At 42.3% G+C, this 22,235-nt stretch overlaps 1 protein-coding gene across 2 annotated transcripts in view; it reads right to left on the bottom strand.

Moving 5' to 3' along the window:
* The window catches only part of PHKA1 (phosphorylase kinase regulatory subunit alpha 1), a 967,577-nt gene that overhangs the window by 587,613 nt on the left and 357,729 nt on the right, over window positions 1-22,235 (bottom strand). For both annotated transcript variants that reach the window (XM_069211854.1, XM_069211853.1), the window contains exons 12-13: window positions 16,136-16,243; window positions 11,089-11,167 (exon numbers count right to left, since the gene is read on the bottom strand). In XM_069211854.1, coding sequence (XP_069067955.1) covers window positions 11,089-11,167; window positions 16,136-16,243 — 187 coding nt within the window. The remainder of the gene's footprint in view (window positions 1-11,088; window positions 11,168-16,135; window positions 16,244-22,235) is intronic.

Raw genomic sequence — 22,235 nt, forward strand, 5'->3', positions numbered from 1 at the left:
CTCAGGGGTGTGGAATATAATAAAATATCTTCTTGTCCCTGGGACAGGTTGCTTCATAAATGTACTTGTCCTGTAAAAAAAAAATCTATGTGTCCCTTTGGTGCCACTTAGTGCAGCAACAAATTATGTTAGCAATGTCATTAAAGAGCTCTGATTATAACTTCTTTGATTATGCCAGGGCTCATACTATACTAGGGTTTGAACATTAATAATTTCCTAATATTGCCACTGTAGGAAGCTGGCCTGGTGTGTGGTTACTACCTATGGTGTTTTCACCTTATACCCGGTCAAGATATCCCTATGAGTGAGATGCAGACACTGTCTAGGAAGCCAGGGCTCTCTAGAGGTAGCTGTGGATGAGCAGCCAAGGCCTATCCAGGAGATATGCACAGCTTATGCAATACTACTATAGTGACACAGCACTTACACACATCAAAGAACCACACTGTTACAAAAATAAAGGTACTTTATTTTAGTAACACAAATACTAAACTACTGTATAGGTAATACTCTACTAGCAGTTACGCACTTACGAAGTCCATGAAAATGGAGCTGGAGTTCGTAGAGGCACCTCTGCTCATGCTGGGGTGCCCTCACACACAGGTACTTGCACCCTGCTTTTGGGCTAGGAGGGCCTGCATAGGGGTGACGTGCAGTGACTTGTATGAAAGGGTGCATGCACCTTTTCACGCAGGCTGCAAAGGCAGACCTGCAGACACATTTTGCATGGGCTCCCATGGGTGGCATAATACATGCTGCAGCCCATGGGGAAACCCTGGTGCCCCAATGCCCTCGGTACTTAGGTACCATATATTAGGGACTTACATGGGGGCACCATGATGTCAATTGTGGGGTGTACAAAGTCATGAACAACCACATTTAAAGGGATAGAGGACAGTTACTGGTTAGCAGGATCCCAGTGAACACAGTAAAGAGACACTGGAAGCAGGAAGAAAAGTGGGGGTAAGCATGCCAAAAAGAGGGTACTTTCCTACATAACACCCCCCCCCCCCTTAAACGAAGGACAAAAAGGCTAACCTTGTCCAGATGAGTCTTCATTGTCTAAGTGGAAACATCTGGAGAGTCCATCTGCATTGGACTGGTTACTCCCAGGTCTATGTTCCACTGTATAGTCCATTTCCATTCCCTATACGGATATGGACCACATTTCATTTGTTTTTACCATAGAAGGGGCTTGTGGTCGGTTTGAACAAGGAAGTGAGTGCATTAACCAAGACCTTTTGCTTTTATTAGCATTCCATTTTCTCCCTATCGGCCTATTGACTAGCTTCACTGTGAGTGGCGGCATTCTGTTCTTTCACAAGGAGCATATCAGCACATGAAGTAGTTTTTTCCTAGTTGTATTTTTTGTGAAAAATTTATTTAGAAAGCATAGAATCATCAATCTTGCTTTCAAGATTCTGCACATATTTTCAACTAATCAGAAACCATGATTGATGAGCAAGGCCATCGATCCTCCGATCAGACTTCCCCTCGAAGATTTTCTGTCGCAGCTGCAGGGGAGGGTTCACCACCCAAACCTGCCCAGTCTCCGCCTTCTTTTGTGGAGACTGAGCGGTGGAAGTTGACAGCTTCTGACCTTCCGCTGGAAGCCTGTCACACTATCTTGGCAGCAAGGCGTCCTTCCACCAAAACGGTATATGCCTGTCGTTGGAAGACATTTCTGGCATGGTGTTCAGAAATGTCTGTTGAACCCCTCACTGCTCCTCTGTCCTAAGTCCTTTTTGTCATACTTTCTTTGGCCCAGTAGGGCTCTGCTTTCGGCATCCTCTAAGGTCATCTATCTGATTTTTTTAGATTACCCAATCAACCCTCTTTAAGTCTCCTATTGTTAGTAGGTTTCCTTAAGGGTCTTACCCACGTTTCCTCCATCCCTTTTCATCATGCCCAATGGTTAAGAATTTTGTTTTGACCTTACTAATGTGTGCTCCTTTTAAGCCACTCCATAATTGTCCTCTCAGGCTTCTGCCCTATCTTTCCATGTATCCTAACAAAGTGGTGCTTTGCACTAGGGCTACTTTCCTCTCGAAGGTGACCACGCCCTTTCATGTAGGCCAACCCATCACATTGCCTAATTTTTACACCCCCCACACCCTTCTAAGGAAGAAAGACTCCAACCCTCCGCATTGACCCCAAAAGGGGCGTTGGCGTTCTACCTTGATCATACCAAAGAGTTCTGTGTGGATTATCAACTGTTTATTGGTTATGTGGGTGCGAAGAAGGGGCACGCAGAAGAGAACCATCTCCAGGTGGGTTGTTCTCTGTATTAAAATGTGCTATGCATTGGCTAAAAAGCAACCCCCAGAAGGTTTGCATGCTCACTCTACCAGAGCGACAGCTGCAAACACAGCGTTAGCATGCAGAGTTCCAGTCCTGGACATTAGTCAGGCAGGAACGTGGGCATCTTTGCACATGTTCACCAAACACTACAACCTGGCCAGTCAGGTCCGAATGGATGGGTACTTTGCCCGTTCAGTCCTGCAGAACTTCCTAGTATGATCTTGATTCACAGACCCACCTCCAGGGGTGGTATTACTTGGGTATATATTCTAAAGTAAGGAATCTGCAACTAGAAGTCTCTATCAAATAAACATGTTACTTACTTTCGGTAACATCTCATCTGGTAGAGACATATTCTAGTTGCAGATTCCTTACTGACACACCCATCCTCCCTGATCTGCGAACGGGTTTCAAGGGACAGGGACTTCCCTTTCAGGGCACTAGTTTCGACGCACCAGTGGTTAGTGTTCTTCATGGCTTCGCACTTCTGGTGTGGAAAGTCTTGAAAAGCAATTGACGCCAGCGTGGTACCTATACAGGACCCAAGACGTCATGTCTGGTGCATATGACACCAAAGATGGACGCAGAGCCAACAGATGGCACATGATTGCGTGCTGTGGTACTGCTAGACAAAAATCGACAGATCCAGACTGACTCCTAGAAGGAATTCTACAATAAGGAATCTGCAACATGTCTCTACCACATAAGGCGTTACTAAAGTTAAGTAACTTGTTCTTCGCTTCTAATATACATCATGTTTTTCATTTATATGTATAATATGGTGCTTACGTTTTACGCTCCATTTTATGAAGTGTGATATTGAATGCTATTATTGTATACATAGTTTAATTAAGTGTATATCTATGTTAGGCATTTTGATATTTTATATCACAATAATTCGACAGCATGGATTCACTACTTGATAGTTTAATCTCTCCTGGTAAAAACAACCTTATGATGTCACATTTAGACATAAAACCTGGGAATGATGCAGGCCCAAACTCCACCTTGGATAATGGAGGTCGCCATGTCCTCACTCTTGAACAATGGAAGTTGCCATCTTTCTCAAGTTATGCAGAATCATTGTGGAGTATGCCAATAGATGGAGATGTTGTCTGACCTCATTTTTCTAAGAACTGTAAAAGTGTCAGATCAATCGATTGATGACACAGATAAAACGCCTAATGCAACAATTGTCTCAGTCAAATGTCTTCTATTTACCATGTCAAGGTTAACTAAGAACATATACAGGCATATAGCTGAATTAATGTAATCGGCATTGACGTCATTTTACTGTATATGTTCATAATTAAACGTCTGGGAGGCACACCTTGGTGTGCATAATCTAAGTCATACATTCCTAAACTTATGCCAGCAATTCCAATTTCTGACAAGATTTAGTATATAAAGGACCCCTTGTCAGAAGTGGTTCTTCACCCAGGTTATCACCCAAGATTCTGCCAGAGTGATGGTCTCCCCTACTGCCAGCACACTTCTCAAATGCTGCATCTCGCCTGAAGCTGATAAAGCAGAATTCCAGAGTAAGTCAAGCCTTCTACTGCAGCGTGTGTTTGCCCTTCGCGAGGAACGCTCTCTTCACACCTCCGCTGATAAAGAAAGCCTCTGCTGGCAACAAGGTAGTGCATTTCTTCTCCCTAAGAAACTCTACAGTGCAACTTACTCTGTCTTGAATGCTCTCTTAGTACAGCGCATAGAAGTAGAGGTTAGGGTGTTAATTTATAGATGTCATTTTAACCATGTTGGAATGTTCATTTTGTTCTTGTTCTTTATAACATGTCTTCTCGCTGTTTTTAGCATATTCTAGTTGTTTTAGGCATACGGAGAAACAGATTATTCCTGTTGTAACAAATATTTTTGTGTTAAAAGTGTTAATTCTTCTTAGTAAAGTGTGCGTGATACTGTGAAAATGAAATAAGGTGTGCTACTGTTACCACAATGCCCCTGATCAATTTATGGGATAGTAATCCAACAGCAATACTTCTAATCATGTTTATCATTCCACGACTTCTCACTGCCACACAAAGTTCATTTATCAAAGACAGCAAGCTTGACAATATCTGGAAAAAGTGTGAAGATGAACAAGTTACTTATATTCGGTAACGTCTTTTATATAACTGGAGATTCCTCACCCTGTGAATTTCCCTAAACACCAGACTGGATCCAGAAACGTTTGCTAGCAATCTCCTTGTGCAACTCGGCATTAGATCCATCCTTCCCCGGATATGACGCCAGGCCCCCACATAAACACCAAATCATCTGATGATGTCAGTTTCTTTCTGATCTCTATTTGTGCCATAAGATGCTGTGACATTGAAATGAGAATATGGCAGTGTAAAGACTTTCTGATTTGGGATCTTACAAATAGACTAAATGAGAACATTCTACAGAACAAGGAGGATCGATGAAGAATCTGAGCTTACCTGGAATATCCAACAGAAAAGTAATCACAGAATGGAAGTAACTTGTTCTTCTGGCAAAGGCTTTTAACTGCAGATTCCTCATAGTATGAATAGTTATCAAAGCAGTACCCGCCCAGGAGGAAAGTCTGTAGAATGGCTCAGACCAGGAAATTGCATGATAGATCTGACAAAGTGCGTGTCCCGCCAGACCTGGCTGTTCAAGCAGTAGTGCTTCTTGAACATTTGGAACGATGCTCACGTACCTGCCTCGCAAATTTCCAGAACTGGCACAATAAATGCTAGCGCAGTCATAGGAGACTTTGTTCTTGTGACAGCACAAGCATTCTCAGGTTCGCTTTTTAACTAGCCCATAGTATATTTTGATGTATAAAGCAATCAATCGAGAGAACATTCTCTTTTACACGGCTTTGCCATTTTTTTTTTTTTGCTCCAAAGCAACTTATGAAAAGTTGGTTATCATGTTGGTAAACTCTCCTTCGGTCAATGTAGAAAACTGTGGCCCTTCTTGGGGACCAGAAGGTGAAGTCGCTCTTCTTCCGAGGTGGTGACACAGAAGGCGGGCGGGGTGATGGATTATCCAATGTGGAAGAGTGTGGCTGGAATGCTGCATTCGTACGAAGGGTAGCTTGTCTGTGGTGTAGGTTTTAACACAGATTGCTCCTGCAGTTCACAGACTCACTTTGCAGATGCTATGGCAATGAGAAATGCCATCTTGAGCAGACAGAGAGGGCAACAGTTCAGTGGATCTCAGGCAGTGGACATTAGGTACTTAAGGACCAAATCAAGATCCCACTGAATGACGACAAATGATTTTTGTGGGAAAATATGGATCAGCCCCTTCAAAAACCACATCACAAATGTTTACTTGAAGAGGTGGTTGGTGACTTATCTGACTACCGTACGAAGGCCTACACTGTTGTCACAATAATGCCATGCTGGGCTAAATAACGGCAGAACGTGAGAACATAAGACAATTTTGTATTTAAAAGTCGGATGGTATGGAAGGAACACAAACAACATATGCATATACAGACTTGGTGGATGGATGCCTGCTACCACAATAACCCCAACTACTTCAGGACGAAGGTTGAAAACTAAGGTTGAAAATTATCAGCTGTGCCACCCACTTTCCACACATGGAGGTGTAGATTGCATGGTCTCGGGTGCAGGATCCAGCCTTCCTGCTGCAACACGGGGACCGCCCAAAGGGGCAGCCAGAGCGGAGGACATATGCTAATGGGCAAAATTCTGGGTACCATGCTCTCCTCGCCCAGTCCAGTGCCACTAGGATGGCTTAGACCAAGTGTTTCTTGATCTTTTGGAGCAATCTGGGCAGGGGTGGCAGGGGCAGAAAGTCATATAAGACTCCCAAGCCCCAATGCAGGCAGAAGGCAACTCCAAGGGAGAACTGGCTTGAGAACTCAAATGCTCAAAAGCTTTGACACAGAGTTCTCCTTAGTAGCAAAGAGATTGAGCCAGGGTTCTCCCTAATGCTGGACTATACCCTACGACACCTCCAGGTGTAAGTACCGTTTATTATCCGCTAGGCAACGTCAACTGAGTTTATCTGCCCTAGCGCTTAAAGATCCTGCCATGTGCAGGGTCATCAGGGATATGGTCTGAATGTTCAGCCACTTCAAGAGACGTAGAGCTGCCTGGCACTGGATTCACAACCCCACACAACCCTGTTTGAGTCAACAGCGCAAGGAAGTTGTGTTATCTGTGAGAACCTTTTCCCTTGATCGTCAGAAGGAACGCCTTCAGGGCATGCAAATCACTCATGACTTCAAAAAATTGATGTGGAGGAAAGTCTAAACCGGAAATCAGTCCTTTGATCTCCACCTCTCCCAGGTGGCCTCCCCAACCCAGCAATTATGCATCCATTACAACCGTTAATTCTCAGTGGGGTAGAGAGAGGGGTCTTCCGCTGGTCCAATTACGGTTGAGCAGCCTCCACTGCAGGTCTTTCACAGTCTCCTCCGACACCTAGAAGGACTCTGGTAGCTCCCATTGGTGCTGAACTCACTGACATTCTATTGGAGAGCCTGCACGTGCCACCCAGGGTGGCCCACAAGCAGGATGCAGGAGGTCAAGAGGCCCAGAAGCTTAATAGTTGCTCTCACTAAAACCCAGGTCAAGAGTTGAAACATTGGGATCAGAACCTGAGAGTCATGGCCCTTTTGAGGTGTGGAAGAAGGCTCGGAACAGCACAGTATTTAGGATGGATCTGATGAAGGGGAGCTATTGTGAAGGAGTCAGGTGTGACTATAGTATGTTGTTGGATAATCCCAATGATCTCAACAGGTTAGGCTTTGTATAGAGGTGGCTTATGACTGCTTGGGATGAGCCTTCCTTATAAAGCCAGTCATCGAAGTATGGGAATACGCTGATGGCCTGTGACCATCACCATCAACCTGAGGTGCACTAGTAAGGAAAAAGGGGGCCACTGAGAACTGAAAGCGCTCTTAGTCTACCCCCTCTGTGGGTTTGCTAGATGGTGATGTGGAAATAGGTGTCCTTCAAATCCAACACCAGCATCCAGTCTCGTGGATCCAGGGCAGACAGAACTTGAACCAGGGTGAGCATTTTGAACTTATCCTTCTGAAGGAAGAAGTTCAGAGGGTGAGGATCAAGGAAAGGGTGAAGGTCTTTTTAGGGACCAGGAAATTAAAGGAATAAGTGAAAGTCCTAATTTCTGATGCCAGTACACTCTCTATTGGTCTCTTGTGCAGGAGAGCTTGAACCTCTTCATGTTGTATGGATAAGCAGTCCTCCGGAAGGTGTTGCGGTGTAAGTGACATATCTGGTGGATGGGATGGGTAAGGAATAACCATGTTCCACTATCTGGAGCACCCATTGGCCAGATGTGATGCTCTGTCATTCTGGGAGGTAAAAAGTGACAAATCCTCCCAACAGAAGATACTGAGCTGACTCAGGCAGTCTAAAGTGGTTTTGTGGCAGCTGTAAGAGGGGGGCTGAGGTTTGGATAGGACCTTAACCCTGTGGGCTTGGACGCAGTCTGCTGGATCAGAGGTCTGTACTTCAAAAGTACTGGGAGGCCTGTTGCTGTTGATACGCAAATTGATGCCGCCTCTGTTGATATCCCATGTCAAACCCTCGAAAGGAGGGGGGAGTTCCTGTGGGGTCTGTTGAACAGGAGGATACAGAATCCGAGAGTGAGCCATGGCTTTACTCTGCCTAGATCTTTGCAAGGCCGAGTCAGCCTTTGCTTTGAACAGGCTTAAGCCATTGAATGGCATATCCATGAGAGACTGTTGAATGTCTGATGAGGAGCCAGTGGAGCTAATCCAGGCGTGGCACTGCAGCACCACGCTGGTCCTGACTGCTCTACCCAAGAGGTAAGCTGTGTCCAAGCCAGAACGGATGGCTCATTTCACCATGTCCCGGCCATCTGTGACAAACTGTTTCAGGTTGGCCAGACATCATAAGGGACAGCTGGCAACCCTGTCCCATAGCGCATGCTTAAATCTCCCCAGGAGGTGAGAAGTGTTCACGGACCTGAGGAAAAGGCTGGTAGAGAAGAATACATGTTTTGCTAACATTCCCATAGGGTTACATTCCCTGTCAGGCACAGGGTGGGGAAAGCATTAAGGTTCAGATGAGTGGTACATGTTTGAATCACTAGGCCCTAGGAAGTCGGGATCCCTGCAACAGGTCTATGCCACTTGTTTGTTTACCAGGAGGCAAAGGCAAGATTCTGGCTTTACCCAGGTGCCCACTAGCACATCAGCCAATGCCTCGTTGAAGAGCAACAGAGGTCCTTGGTTGGTTTGCCCTGAATTATTGACCTCTGTGAGGGCATTGGTTTTTACTTCTGTGGTGGGAAGTCTGAGGTCTAGAACCACCATTGCTCCCCTAATAACTGTTGCAAAGGAGGCGGACTCCTCAGTTGCCAAGGCTGGATATGAGAAGGCAAGACCAATTCTTGGAGAGGTAGCCAGCCCCATGGCATTTTATAAGTCATTAAAGAGGTTGCCATCATCTTCAGGTTCACCATAGATGTTTTCATCTGATTCGTTGTCATCATGAGAAGTATACATCTAAGTGTTTGAATGGCATATTTGCGTTGTCTTGGAGGTAGAAAAAGGTTTTATAGACTGATAAAACTATCAGCTGTGATTCCAGCATCAGGAATGGCATTGAAGCTCGAGCTGGCGGAATCAGTCACAGTGCCTGAGACTCAGTCAGATGTTGCACTGGAGTCAGTGGCCCTGTGCTAGGGGAAGGAGTTGGCCTCGAATCAAGAGTGGTGCAGTCAGTGTTGTAAACGGATCCACTTGTGGTAACCCAACTGGAGGACACAGTAAATCCTTGGGGCCTGAAGGCGTTCTAGCGGGACCCAGTGGGGACCCCAAAATGGTGTTTAAGGCCTGTTTCAGCTTTCAAAGTTGATGTGGCACTGTCGGTGGCCTGGGAAGGTCATGACACATCAGGATCAATGTCAGAATCTACTCCGAAGTGGGGGAGTACCTCCGAGGGCTAGAGGTGTGTAAGAGGGCCAAAGGTAGGAGTGGCAAGTTAATGGAGACCCATGCTTGGACCTCTTGTGCTTTTTGTTTTCTTCGACCTACCTAAACTCCATCACTTCAATAACAATTTGTCACAGGAGCAGCCTGTGGAGTGAGTGTGTGCCTGGTAACACTTTTGTGACTTGTAGGGTTCAGCAACAGAGTTTTGCTTCGCAAACACAGATACCTTTGTGACTCATTTTCATGCAGCACTTACATGACGGAGTCACGTTTGGATACAAGACACTACAGATAGATGTGGTGGATGTCGTCACTGCCATTTATCAGTGACATTCCGGTCACAGCTTAAACCTTAACGTTTTATGGGGAAACAAGTCTGCACACTCAGATTTGAGTGGGAGTTTTTGCCAGAAAACAGTATGTAGGAAACTCCGATCGGCATCGGAATGTATGTTGAGAAAGGAACTCAATCACTGTCAGAGGATGGAGGTGGCGCTTAGACAGGGCCCCAATGTGATATCAAGGCCGGGACAGATAAGACAAGGAGTTACACAACTCCACCTGCGAATGTGCGAGGGGATTGGTTGCAACAGTTTCCAGGTCCAGTCTGGCGCTTGGTAGAGTTCACAAGGTGAGGAATCTGCACTTGGCAGTCTCTATCAGAGAAGTTGTCAAATTACATCAAGGGAAGCCGAAAAAAAAAATAATCACAAGGTTTCAGCCAAAAAAACAAATTAAAACGTCTGAAAACAGCTACAGTGCTTGAAGATCATTCTATTGTGAGTCAGAATAACAAACTGCTACACAGACCCTCCACCTCAGGATCGGAAGAGGCTCCCTGCCTCTGGAATTCTTAAAGGTGCAATGTCTTAATTTGGCCTATTCAATGCTACATTTGGCATTGTTTTTCAGTTTTTGCCTATTTCAGTAGCGTTGCAGCCAAATGTAAAATACTATTTTGGCCGATTAGGACTGCCTTTTAACAACCAAAAAGTGAGAGATCATAGAAAACATTTCCATGTATAGGCATGTTTTTAATACTTCAATTATTTAATTTGTTTAAAGATATCAGGGATTATCGCATGAGAGAAAACAGAAGAATTTCTGACAATGAATTCAATAACTCGCATAACACCCCCTTTGATTTTTGGCCCTCACCACCCTGACTGCTTGCACTGAAATGTGTTGCGAAAAATGATTACTGACCAGTATACTATGACCGAAAATAGGCTAGTAAAAAAAAAGTGAGATCCAACCAAGGTAGCTAAACCACAGGACCTATGCATAGACTGGATCAGATCATCACCAACGAGTTTGTAGTTTTAGGATCTTAGAATAACATTCTGTAAATAGTTAAACATTGGATTCCAAATCAGAGAAAACACCTTTTTGGGTTGAGGTATGGTGAGACTCCTCAAGACGATATGCTCTTTTTTCAGATCATCTAGTTTGTTCCTGTCCATCAAATTCATATGGAAGCCACCAGTTACAAAAACAAAAGCACTATAATAATTCTTTATAATGTTTCTCAAATCCACCTTTAACTTTTGTAAGATTGCAAGTGACTTTAGAGTAGCTCAAGCACGGCAAAGTTTTTCTTGGAATGTTTTCTAGTAACCCTTACAGTTTATACTTTGTTTTAATGGGAGACAATACTGAGTTTCATTGATTCACTTTATCATTTTTCATCACTGTTTGCACAGAAAATACAATATGCTTTAAAAATGCAGTCCAACAGATTTGCATTATGCCAGGTCTTACTTTCCTTTCACCAAAGAGAAAACACAAAAATTCTCACACCCATACTACTTTTATGAGCATCATCAAAAGTAAGCAGTGTGACATCCTTTACTCACCTTGAACTACTACGTCTGGCTTTGGAACGGTAGAAAACCTACGATTCAGGGGATCTATTTCACCTGGTGCCAAAAAACCCTGCAAACAATAGAGAGAACTGGTACTGATTATCAGTCATTCATTCCCATTACTGATGTATTAGCAACCCACAGAAAGACTGAATGAGACTGCTTACATCTAACTGATAAACTAGGCTAGAGAGAGAAGGACGCAGAGAGAGACAGAAAGAATTAGCATGAGACAGAGTACAGTGTTACAACAGGTCAGCTAAAAATAGCATTATCGCAATTTAAGTGCTGTTCAAATCAATATGAAAGCCACAGAATTGCTTTCCTTTAATGTTCGGGTGAGGGATATCAAAATTACCTCTGCATGCATTACCTACAGAATTCTAGGGGCTGAAACTCACTTAAATTATTTTTCAACTAAAGGTATTTCAATATATTAAAATTCAGCATACTAACTGAAAGTTATGGGCAACCTTTATGAATATCTCTCTGGAAGGAAGAATGAATTAAATTAAAATTTTAGTCCATTAACCATAGCATCACCTCATTCAACCCCGTTAAAATGAAATGCTCTTAAGTACATTAAGAATACTATGATCTCCAAAGCTTAATCACACATTACTTAATACTAATGCATCTCAAAAGTAGATGCTTAATGGGAAAACATCAAATCAATAGCAGTGTTTTGTAACAATACATATATGGTCACTTGCAATAGGATCCTGAAGGTATTTAAATCCATTGAATTTGGAGAGGCTACTATGGTTACCTTACATATTACAGAAAATGATATAAACGCAAACAGATAGACAGGCCCTCTTGATGGAGACATAATCCCATGCATATGTATGTTAACAGTCACAAATAATTAACAAATGGTTTCTAGAGAGCACATATGTCCAAGGCATTTTCATTATGTCACACAAACAGAAGTTATTTTGTGATCTGTGTGTCAATAACAAAACATGTCAAGCCAAGTCATTTACTATGATCCTTTAAGAAAAAAAATGGAGAGAGAAATAGATTAGATTATTCAAGAGAGGGCAAAAAGGATCTAAAAGGCAGAACCTTTGAGAGTAAAATAACTACTGCAGTAGGAGGAGGAAGGCGGAACATTTAGGGAGGCCTTCTTCCAATGTTAACCACCTGATCACAGAGGAGGCGACAGAAAAGGAAACCGTCTAAAAGACCAGGGAATATCCAGATGGGAGGGTGCAATTACCCAAAGATGGTTAATATAAGACATCATACATTTTTTGTATATTATTCTAGACAGACAGAGAAATTGCCATGAGACACTAAGGGCCTTATTACAACTTTGGAGGAGGTGTTAATCCGTCCCAAATGTGACGGATATACCACCAGCCGTATTACGAGTTCCATAGGATATAATGGACTCGTAATACGGCTGGTGGTATATCCGTCACTTTTGGGACGGATTAACACCTTCCTCCAAAGTTGTAATCAGGCCCTAAACGTGCTAACTTGTGCATGGTATGTTGTAGGTAGGAGGAGTTCAATCAAGCTACCTTCAATTGGCAAGACAGATACTACTATACTGGTTGGAATTAGGAGCCAAGTAGTATTCTTGTGAATTGATTAACAACATAGTTCCAAAACATTTTCATGTCTTCCTTTGATATTAACTTTATGGTCTTCTTAATCACGAACTGAAGTGCAGGGAGACACTATGTGCACCTAATAAAAAAACTGTGCTAAAAGTGTGACATATTGCTTCTCCCTTAGGTAAAACGAACAAGAATGAAAACAAATTTGTGACTATTAGGCAGAGAAGGATCAGATATTAAGTGGTTATCTGATGAACAAGACTGACTGCAAGTGGCATCTCTAAAACTATGAAGTTCAAATTCATGACAGTGCCTGGAGTCCAGAGTTCAAGATCCTGAAGAGACTTTGCAGAAGATAACCAGTGGTGCATTCTACTTCTTATCAATACCTTTGCTCTTAACAGCACATCACATTAGGAAGAGACATAGAAGATGATGTACGTGAAGATTATGCCTTAATAAGAAAGAGACCTTCAGCAGTCAAAGGTGGTAGAGATGGGTGATATCAACAGAATCGCTTAAGTCTGTTTCATTAGCTTTTCAGAAGACCGACTTCTAAACAAACTTCAGAGCAAATCCAAATTTTAATGCTCCATTATGGTATCCAACAGGGTAGGGTGAAATGGTCTCTCACTTAAAACAAAAACAGAAGGGATTCAGAAGACATTATTCTCAGGGAGAAAGGACGAGGGAAAGTGGAGAGTAAGTGCATCGATGTCCAAGTTAGAATTACTCCATCTCCTAAGATGAGGCTGTTTCTCACAGTTAATAGTAAGTTGAGCTGTTCATAGACTCAAGAAGGAGCTTATCAAGGTTCTTCAGTGGTAATATCTTTGACATCTCGAATCCTTTAGAAAATCTAGGGCACGTAAAGTCCTGGAAAGGGCCTGGCACAGGAACCATGCCATAAGTATTAGATTAAAATCTAAAGAAGGCCTCAATCTTTGTAAAACCCAGTTAAGGAAGTCCTGTTTTGACCATTAAACAAATAGCATTTTGGCTAGCAAAAATGCTTCTCAGGAATTTGTTTTAATATTCTGGCTAAATTGCCTAGTGGCAGCCAATAGCAAGATGTTATATCCAATTTCCAAAAGCTAGCTAATTTCGTCTTTTCTTTTTCATGCTACAGAGTCAATTTTTATCAGCACTTTAGAAACTCTGCCTCACTGATTTTCATCCATACTCACCTGATGCATTAATATGAATGATAAAATCAGTTAGGTCAAGACCTCTACATGATCCTTGTTCGCCCACTATATTCCATTTGATTGCCTATCACATCAGAGAAGTTATTGGTCAGCTGAATTATTCTTCCTTCAATACTAGTGAAGTTTCTTCTGAATGAAAAAGTGCACGTGCTGTTCAACTGTTAAAAAAAATATTTCTTTTTTGGATCAGTCTGTTTCTTCTATTTTTTTTTTTTTTTTAACTATTTCAGTTCTTCTCTTTATAGCCAAGGTGGCAGATAAAATAATGAACAGTTTAGAGACTTTAAGAGAAGCAGCGATTGCACTCTGCTCTAGCCAAGTTCACCCACATCATGGTAGTGAAGTTACACTGATTGCAGCTGTAAATGAACTACGACTGATACTTTACCAGAGTGGTGTAGCTTCACTACTTTACCTGTCCAAGATCTTCAGCACAATTTGTTATTCTCATGTGTTGACAAGGCTGGCAGTACTGGGGGGGGGGAGGTCAGAGTTATTGCACTGTAGTGGTTAATCATCTTCCTGGTGGGCAAGAACAAACTAGTCATCATTTCAACTTTTAGGTCACCTACTCAGCCCCTTAATTGCTAGGTGCTTCAGGGATTGTCTCTAAACCTCACCTTTTCAATATGTATGTGTCACCACTTGCTAAACGGAGCACTTAGCATCTTTCATGTATCTATTACACAGATTTTTATACAAATTGACTACAACAGAGACACTGCTCATGCAAATTTAAATTGGGCCTGAAGGTAGTAGCAGGCTGAATGACTATCAACTGTTTAAGGTTGTATATTGACAAGAGGTGCTTGTTGTAAGTGGTCCTCCCTCTTTATGGTCTGATCACTGATAGAAGTCTGAACTCTGGCAAGGTCCTACGCCAGCTTACACTTTCAGGAACCTTGGATTTATCTTTGATGACACTGTCACTTTCCTCACTGATAAAGTCAAGACATACTGCTTTCGTCAACTGAAGTTGTTCAGAAATATTTTGCCTTACATTCTTTTGTCAGTTCATTTTCAAATAATTCAAGTATTTGTGTGCCCTAGGTTAGAGTACACCAACAGATTGCACATGGGCAACAATTTCAGTTGGCGCAGAACTGTGCAGATCGATTATTCCCGACTCACTTTACTCTTATTTATAATCATCTGTATTTGCTCTACTGGTGACCAGTAAGGAAGTGTATCACCTTCAAAGTTCTTGACTTTGATTCAAGTCTCTACACACTCTTAACACTGCGTTCATTTCTCAATTGCTTTCTTGGTGTTCTCCTTCAAGAATTCTGCGACCTTCTTCAGCCTTGCTGCTAAAAAAAATCCTAAGTTCAAGAAAACCCAGCAAGAAGGAAATGCTTTGCTTTTCAAGTGACTTCTATGTGTAATTCCTTTCCCCTACATTTACGTAGCAAGTAAAACCCTGGTTGTTTACTCAGTGGACCTCTGTTATAATGCAGCTTTCTCTGATCCTTTTACCACAGGACATTGTTGGGTGTTTACGAGCTCTACAAAACAAAATAAAATCAAGATGATGATACTTCACAGATAATCAAGAAAGGGCGATAATACTCCTGTCATGCCTCATTGTGGAATGAATATCAACCTTTGAAGTGATCTTTGCATTCTCCTAATCATCTGAACGCTGACAGTAGATCTTCTCCATAAATTGTAGACATAAAATGTGGGAATTTCCAGCCATGTTGCCTGGAGCAGAGATGGGTCTGATTCCTGTGATTTAATTTATTACTCAGATGTGCTAGTCGTATGTGATGGAGATTGTATCAGAGAAATGCACCCAAAATAGAACTAAGTCAAATATCTGGGCACTTACGATTACTAAGTCTAAGATACACCTAATAAAAAAAACACAGAACACAAGACGTACTATTGGTTAAAAATCTTGATATAGTTTATAAAATGTATGACTACTAGGATTTAAAATTACTATCTTCAGAGGAAAAGACAATACAAACTCAGAGGTTCCCAAGCCCCCAAAAATTACAATAAAATTAACAAATACAGGAGTTCTGCTTGTTTCTAGCAGACATATATTATTAGCAGAATGAAAAGCAAACATTTGTGTTTCTTAAAAAGAATACTTGAGCAGTATAGAAAATGGGACAATAAAAAGAAAGAATATTTATTGAGTTAAATATAATTTAGACAGAAAGAGAACATAAATAATTTGCAGAAGGAGAAAAAGTCATAATTTGTGGAAAATAAATCAACCTACATAACTAAATACTTTGCATGTGTCCTTACCTCTGCCATGAGACACCCAAGGATATAGAGAGACTGGCCCCACATATGAGGTAGTTTTCCCATTGGCACCCTTTCAACTGTGTGAGGGTTTTCATATTCTTCATTCACCTAAAAACAGAGGCAGATTATTACATTTCCAAAGTTTTACCTGCACATTGTGCCCTCTACTTTCAGAGTTCCTGGAACCAAAGAATATCTTTAAAAGAAGAAGCCAGGCATGGGGACTTTATTCCCAACACCCATGTGCGCAGGAAGAGACATCACTGGTTTCACCCCCAAACCATATTTTTTAAATGTCTTTATTTGTTATTAATCGGTCTAACTAGACAGGTAAATAATACATCAACAGAACTAATAGACCATGCACATGAAGGAGGCATAATTTCCTAATACCATTACGGCATAATGTATACAGTTCAAGTGTGAGTCTGTGCAAACCTCCCAACACCATGTTCATTCCTGGGATTACACATCTATGCCTTACAGGTCGAGTCAAATTTTTTATGCTTTTATGTCAAGCCCATCTCCCTCTTTTCATCCTAGATGAACTCATTCATTATCCGGTTAAGAGTTATTTACTAGCTGTTTTGTCATATCTGTCCATTCCCTCAGGTCCTCTTTTGTCCTTTCATGTGTCCTTTTAATCGCATCTCGTCTGCCAGGGTCCACGCCACCATAGCTTTAATCCATTACAAAACGTTGGGTCCCCTATTTAGTAGCAAATGTATTCCCTCATCCCAGTACCCCATAAGTGCTCTGTATGTACAGCTCATATGAAGGAACAAGCCCTCTCTGTTCAGCACATTTTTGACAGGTCGAGGGTCTATTTGGTATATTCTATGCATTTTGGCAGGCACCAGATATGTATGATGGAGGTAGTTAAATTGTGCCAATTTAAATGTAGTGTTACTAGCTAAATCTTGAACCTTAGCACAAGCCTTTACCCATTCTGCATCCGTCTGGCCTGTTGATCTCTGTCCCATGTTTGTTGTGCCTTCAACACCACTGGGGGTCTTTCCTCCTTCAATGCTTTGTAAATACATGACAAATGTGTTCCCTCCCTCTTCCAAAAGCAGCTCCATTTTCGAGGAGATCTATCTCCTAAGCGTGCAATTGGGTTCAGCAAAGTCTTCTGCTGATTTAAATAGAGGTCCAAAACTAACACAAATTACAGCAATTCCTGAAGGAGGGCAGAGACAGACACTGCAATGTCATCCACATACACTTAAAGTATATGAAGAGTTTTCCTACCCTCATTCCACAGAACTGCAGCCTCAATCGCAGTCGTATAGCTAGGGGCTCCACTGCCAAAGCAAAGAGCGAAGGAGACAGGGGGTGCTCCTGCCTCATACCGCTCTCTATGGGTAATTTCTGTGAAAGGTTGCTGCCAGTTCTGCTCCTTGCCATCAAGCCCTCACATCCATTTCAGGAAGTCAGGACCAAAGCCCATTCTAGCCAAAACCTCAAGCATATACTCCCAAATTAGGGAGTCAAAGACGTTTTCAATATTATGTGCCAGACTGGCACCTTCCAAAGGTGAACTCTCCAAGCACGCCATGAGATGACATAGCCACCTAAAGTTCATCTCTCTATTGAAACCCATTAAAAGTCCACACTGGTTCTTGTGTACATGTGCCCTGCTTTTGGCAGGAATCTAGTGGCTATAGTCCTGAAGAGCACTTTTGCATCTTACATTCAACATGGACAGAGGTCTAGCTGAAGCTAGTGCAAGTGAATCTTTGTTAGGCTTTGGCACAATTATTATTATAGCCTACTTCCTGGGGTTCGGTAGGGTTGCTTTCTGATTCAAAAGAATCTTTAAAAGAAGAAGCCAGGCAAAAGGAATTAATTCCTGTTTGCACAGGAAGTGTCTTTACTACATTTTCCATAATCTAGCTCATAGGAAGTGACATGTTTGTCTACCTTTTCTTACTTCAGTCAACTCCTCAGGGAATCCCACCACCTGGGCGTTCCCAGCAAAGGGGAAACAGAGACAAGTGCATTGTCTGTGTGGGGAAGAACTGATCTACTGAAACCTAAAAGATAAGATTTAGGACCTAATGTATTAGCTTTTTGTTTTTTCAGAAACAAGCTCTTGCTTTGGGAGGTTTGTTCTGAAAACCAATACCAGAAAGCTGCCCATCCACCTCACCTTAAATCAGGCCCATAATCATGAGCCTTATCCAACACTCCCATACTGCCAATCCACAAAATTATCCAGACCAGGACAACACACTCACACAGCAGCCTCACAAGACAAAAACCCAATCTCACACATATCCTACTAACTACCACACACCTTCAAACTACAGAACACACATTCCAACTCATACTCATTAACGCTCACTCTGCAGTACACCATGCACCAAAATCATGGATCTTATCACCTATCACAAGTATGAACTCATCTTCATAGCAGAAGATGGTATACACATTCCATCCTTACACATTATAGATGTTCTGCTTTCCATTGTATACAGTGGACTACACATATAAGACAAAAGGTTTTGCTGTCATACTTGAGTCCTCCTAGTCCTGCACCTAGGCAAGCAAATGACACTCAACTCCATGGAGATACTGACATGCCTCTACCGACTTCCAGTAATTCACACCAGTCTTAGCGCAAGGTGGATAGCACTAAATTAGACAGAGAAGGGGTAGAACAAAAGAAGGGGGAAGACAGAAAGTGGAAGAAGTGATGTAGAGTGAACCGACTTAAGGGAATTGGTTACACATGTTTTTTTACACACACACACACACACACACACACACACACACACACACACAATGAAACAAACATGTTATAGCTAAGAAAACCTAATTCTTTCTAAATAAACCAAACTTAAAATACACAAACATTATCATCAAATCATCAAAACGCTTTATTCAGTATGAAAATTATCAACCATATAAATAAATAAACAACACATCACATAAAAACAAAATTCATTAAGCCAATATGTATATCCCCTTATATCCTCCTAAGCAAATTTACACATATAAAAAATGACATTCCAAAATTCATTAAAAGAATAATAATTCAATAAAATTAGAAATTAAAAATCATTTAAAAATACTCTAGATTGTTCCGCCAGGTTATGGCTCCCTTAAGAAAAGATCCTCCCCCATCCCCCAACACCAGCGCATCAGAAGCCATACGCAGCCACAAAAAAGCTGGGTGATATTCCACAAAACCCCCAGACCTCAATAGGGGGAATAAATAAAGATGCCTGATGGGAGCATAAAAGTCACAGAACAAAGTAAAATGAATTAAAGTCTGCAGAGACACCATCACAGGGGCATAGTTTTATGAATTTTTCATCATACTGACCTAACGGAGAGCATAGGTTACTTCTGATAACCACTAGACGAAATCACGAGATGAGAGTCCTTTCCCTCACATTTCTTATCTCCAAGATATAGGGCTCAGGACCCACCCCCATCTTTAGCATTATAAAATCCCTTACAGGATTTTTCCTTAGTTCCTCCTCCTCCCTCTTATCCCCCAAGATATTCAGGAAATTCTCCTTTGCCCAACGTTTATCAGAGCTAGTTAGACCCTCTGGAGCCTCAAACATATCCGACTGCCCCAGTACATAGGCTACTTTTCTTAAATACATCAGCCATGGAATATCCTTCGCATGATCACATGCCAAGCAATCCCGCAGGATCTCTCTATTAAAAGAGGCAAACTCATTAGTCCAAATAGAGATCCATAACCTGAGGGGAGCAATTTGGATGGTATCTTCTACAAAATCTAGATCCATTTCAGCATGCAGACAAAATCCAGAGGTATTTTGACCAACTCCTAACAGCCGTCTGCAAAAGCGATTTTCCTCTATCGCAGGGGCCCTATTTTCCATGTAACCCCAAAGTGGAGCCCCATACAGCAGGACTGGGAGACATTTGCGCCTGTAAACTTCAAGCAAGGGCTTAATAGGTTTATTTCCCACTCTTGCGGCGAACGTGGCACCAACTGTTGCATTAAAAAGCACCCCTCTCCTGGAAATACAAGATTTCCAGGTGCCTTTGTCATCAAGATTAACCCCTAAATAGGGGAATTCCTGAACCTTGCTAATTACTTGCTCATTTATCTTCAGCCCCCCCTCCACTCTCCTGAGTGGTTTCCCAAACACCATAAAGTGTGATTTCTTGCAATTTATCTCTAGATCTAAAGCTGACATAAAAAGATCATAGGCTCTAACTGCCTCTCGAGGACCATTCATAGTACAGGCCATGAGCACTGCATCGTCCACATAAATCAATACCGGGACACTCTTGCCATTAATTGTGGGAGCATCCTTACATTGTTCCACTAAAAATAAAATCAAACAACCCATTTGTATACAGAAGAAAAAGGGTAGGGGCCAGGACACACCCCTGACACACACCCCTGTTAAGCTCAAAAGCGTCCGAGCATTCCCCATTTGTCCCAACCCTCACATTTGCATTAGTTCCTAGGTGGAGGTAACGAAGCAGGTCCACAATTTGGGGATCCATGCCCAACCGGATTAGCCTCTCCCACAGCTTAGTCCGATTTACCTTATCAAAGGCACATCTAAGTTCCATGAATTCAAGATATAAAGTGCCTTTCCTGGCTTGTGTGTATTTCCCAGTCACCATCAGCAATTTTAAACACTGTTCCTGGGTACCAAGCACTTCCCTAAAGCCATACTGTACCCGGCTCAAAATTACATTTTCAGCCATCCAAACCTCAATGCGCCTTAAAATAATCCGGCCCAAAGTTTTGGCCAAAAAGTCAAGGAGAGAAATTGGGCGATATGACTTGGGATCATTTCGGTCCCCCTTTTTAAACACCGGAATAATACAAGCAGATCTCCAGGTGGCAGGGATTTCCACACTAACTGCTGCATAAAGGACATTTAGCAGAAAGGGAGCCCATAGCTGGGGACAAGATTTATAAAGATTCATTGGGATTGTGTCCTGGCCCAAAGCTTTATTGCTAGCGCTGTCATGAAGCGCCTCCCTTACCTCTTGGAGAGCAAAACTGACAGCTAAATTGGGGTGATTATCATATTGTTTACCCCAATTATCTCCTAAAGCACTCCCCTGAAAGATTCTACAAAAATTATTCACCCAAGCCTCAGGGGCAATATTACAGCCCAGGCCCTCAGATGTTTCTGATTCAATGAGACCCCTGTTTACAACCTTCCAAAACAGGCTAGGGTTCTTGTGATCTACTGCATGTTCCAATTTCTCCCAGTCTAGCTCCTTGAGCTTTAGCTTTCTTGCCCTCAGGACACCTTTATACTGAGCCCTCGCATCTCTAACATGGGCCTTATCTCTGGGGTGCTCATTTAAGGCCTTCCTCAGAGTTTTCTTAGCCTCATAGCAGGGCTTACTAAACTATCCACCCGTATACTTACGGGGGACTGAGCAGCTGGAATCAAGCAATCTTTAAAAGCTTCATTCACTGTAAGCATCGCATTCATAACTTCCCCTGGACTGGGAGTCTCTGCCAGAAGTATACCTGTAATCAGATTTAGGTTATCACCCACCACCCTTTCTACTACTTGCTGGATATTTATCTGTCTCCAACCAACTCTCCTGCCCTGATCTTTTATCCTCACCGAAACTGGCCCTCCCCATCCTGGTTTATATAGAGACTCTGGAAAATTGAAGAGGACAGTGAGGGGGTTATGGTCACTAAGGTGCTTCTCTACCACCTCCCCAAATATAACCATATTTTGTAGAGGTGGGGACACAAAGAAATAATCAATTGTTGTACCAGCCCCACTGCCTACAAAGGTTGGGACCTGATGTGTACCCACCACTTCAATATCACAAATATTCAGAAGACCCATACTCCGTAGGCCCCTAATCAAGTCCCTGCCCCTGGGGTCCTGTGCTCCCTCATCTGAACAAACCAAGTGATCCAACTCAAAAGGATTTACCACTGTGCTATGCCACCCTATCTTGGCATTAAAATCTCCTGACACAACAGCACAAAATTCCACCCACCTCCTCCATTCTGCACTTCAGTATCTGGAGAACTGAGAAAAGGACCCTAGTTTGACACCCGAGTTCCAAACAGCGTTATAAAAATGTACCAAGAGGACATTAAATTTGGTAGGAAAAA

This window comes from Pleurodeles waltl, chromosome 10, assembly GCF_031143425.1.
Source record: "Pleurodeles waltl isolate 20211129_DDA chromosome 10, aPleWal1.hap1.20221129, whole genome shotgun sequence".
In the NCBI taxonomy this organism is placed as follows: Eukaryota; Metazoa; Chordata; class Amphibia; order Caudata; family Salamandridae; genus Pleurodeles; species Pleurodeles waltl.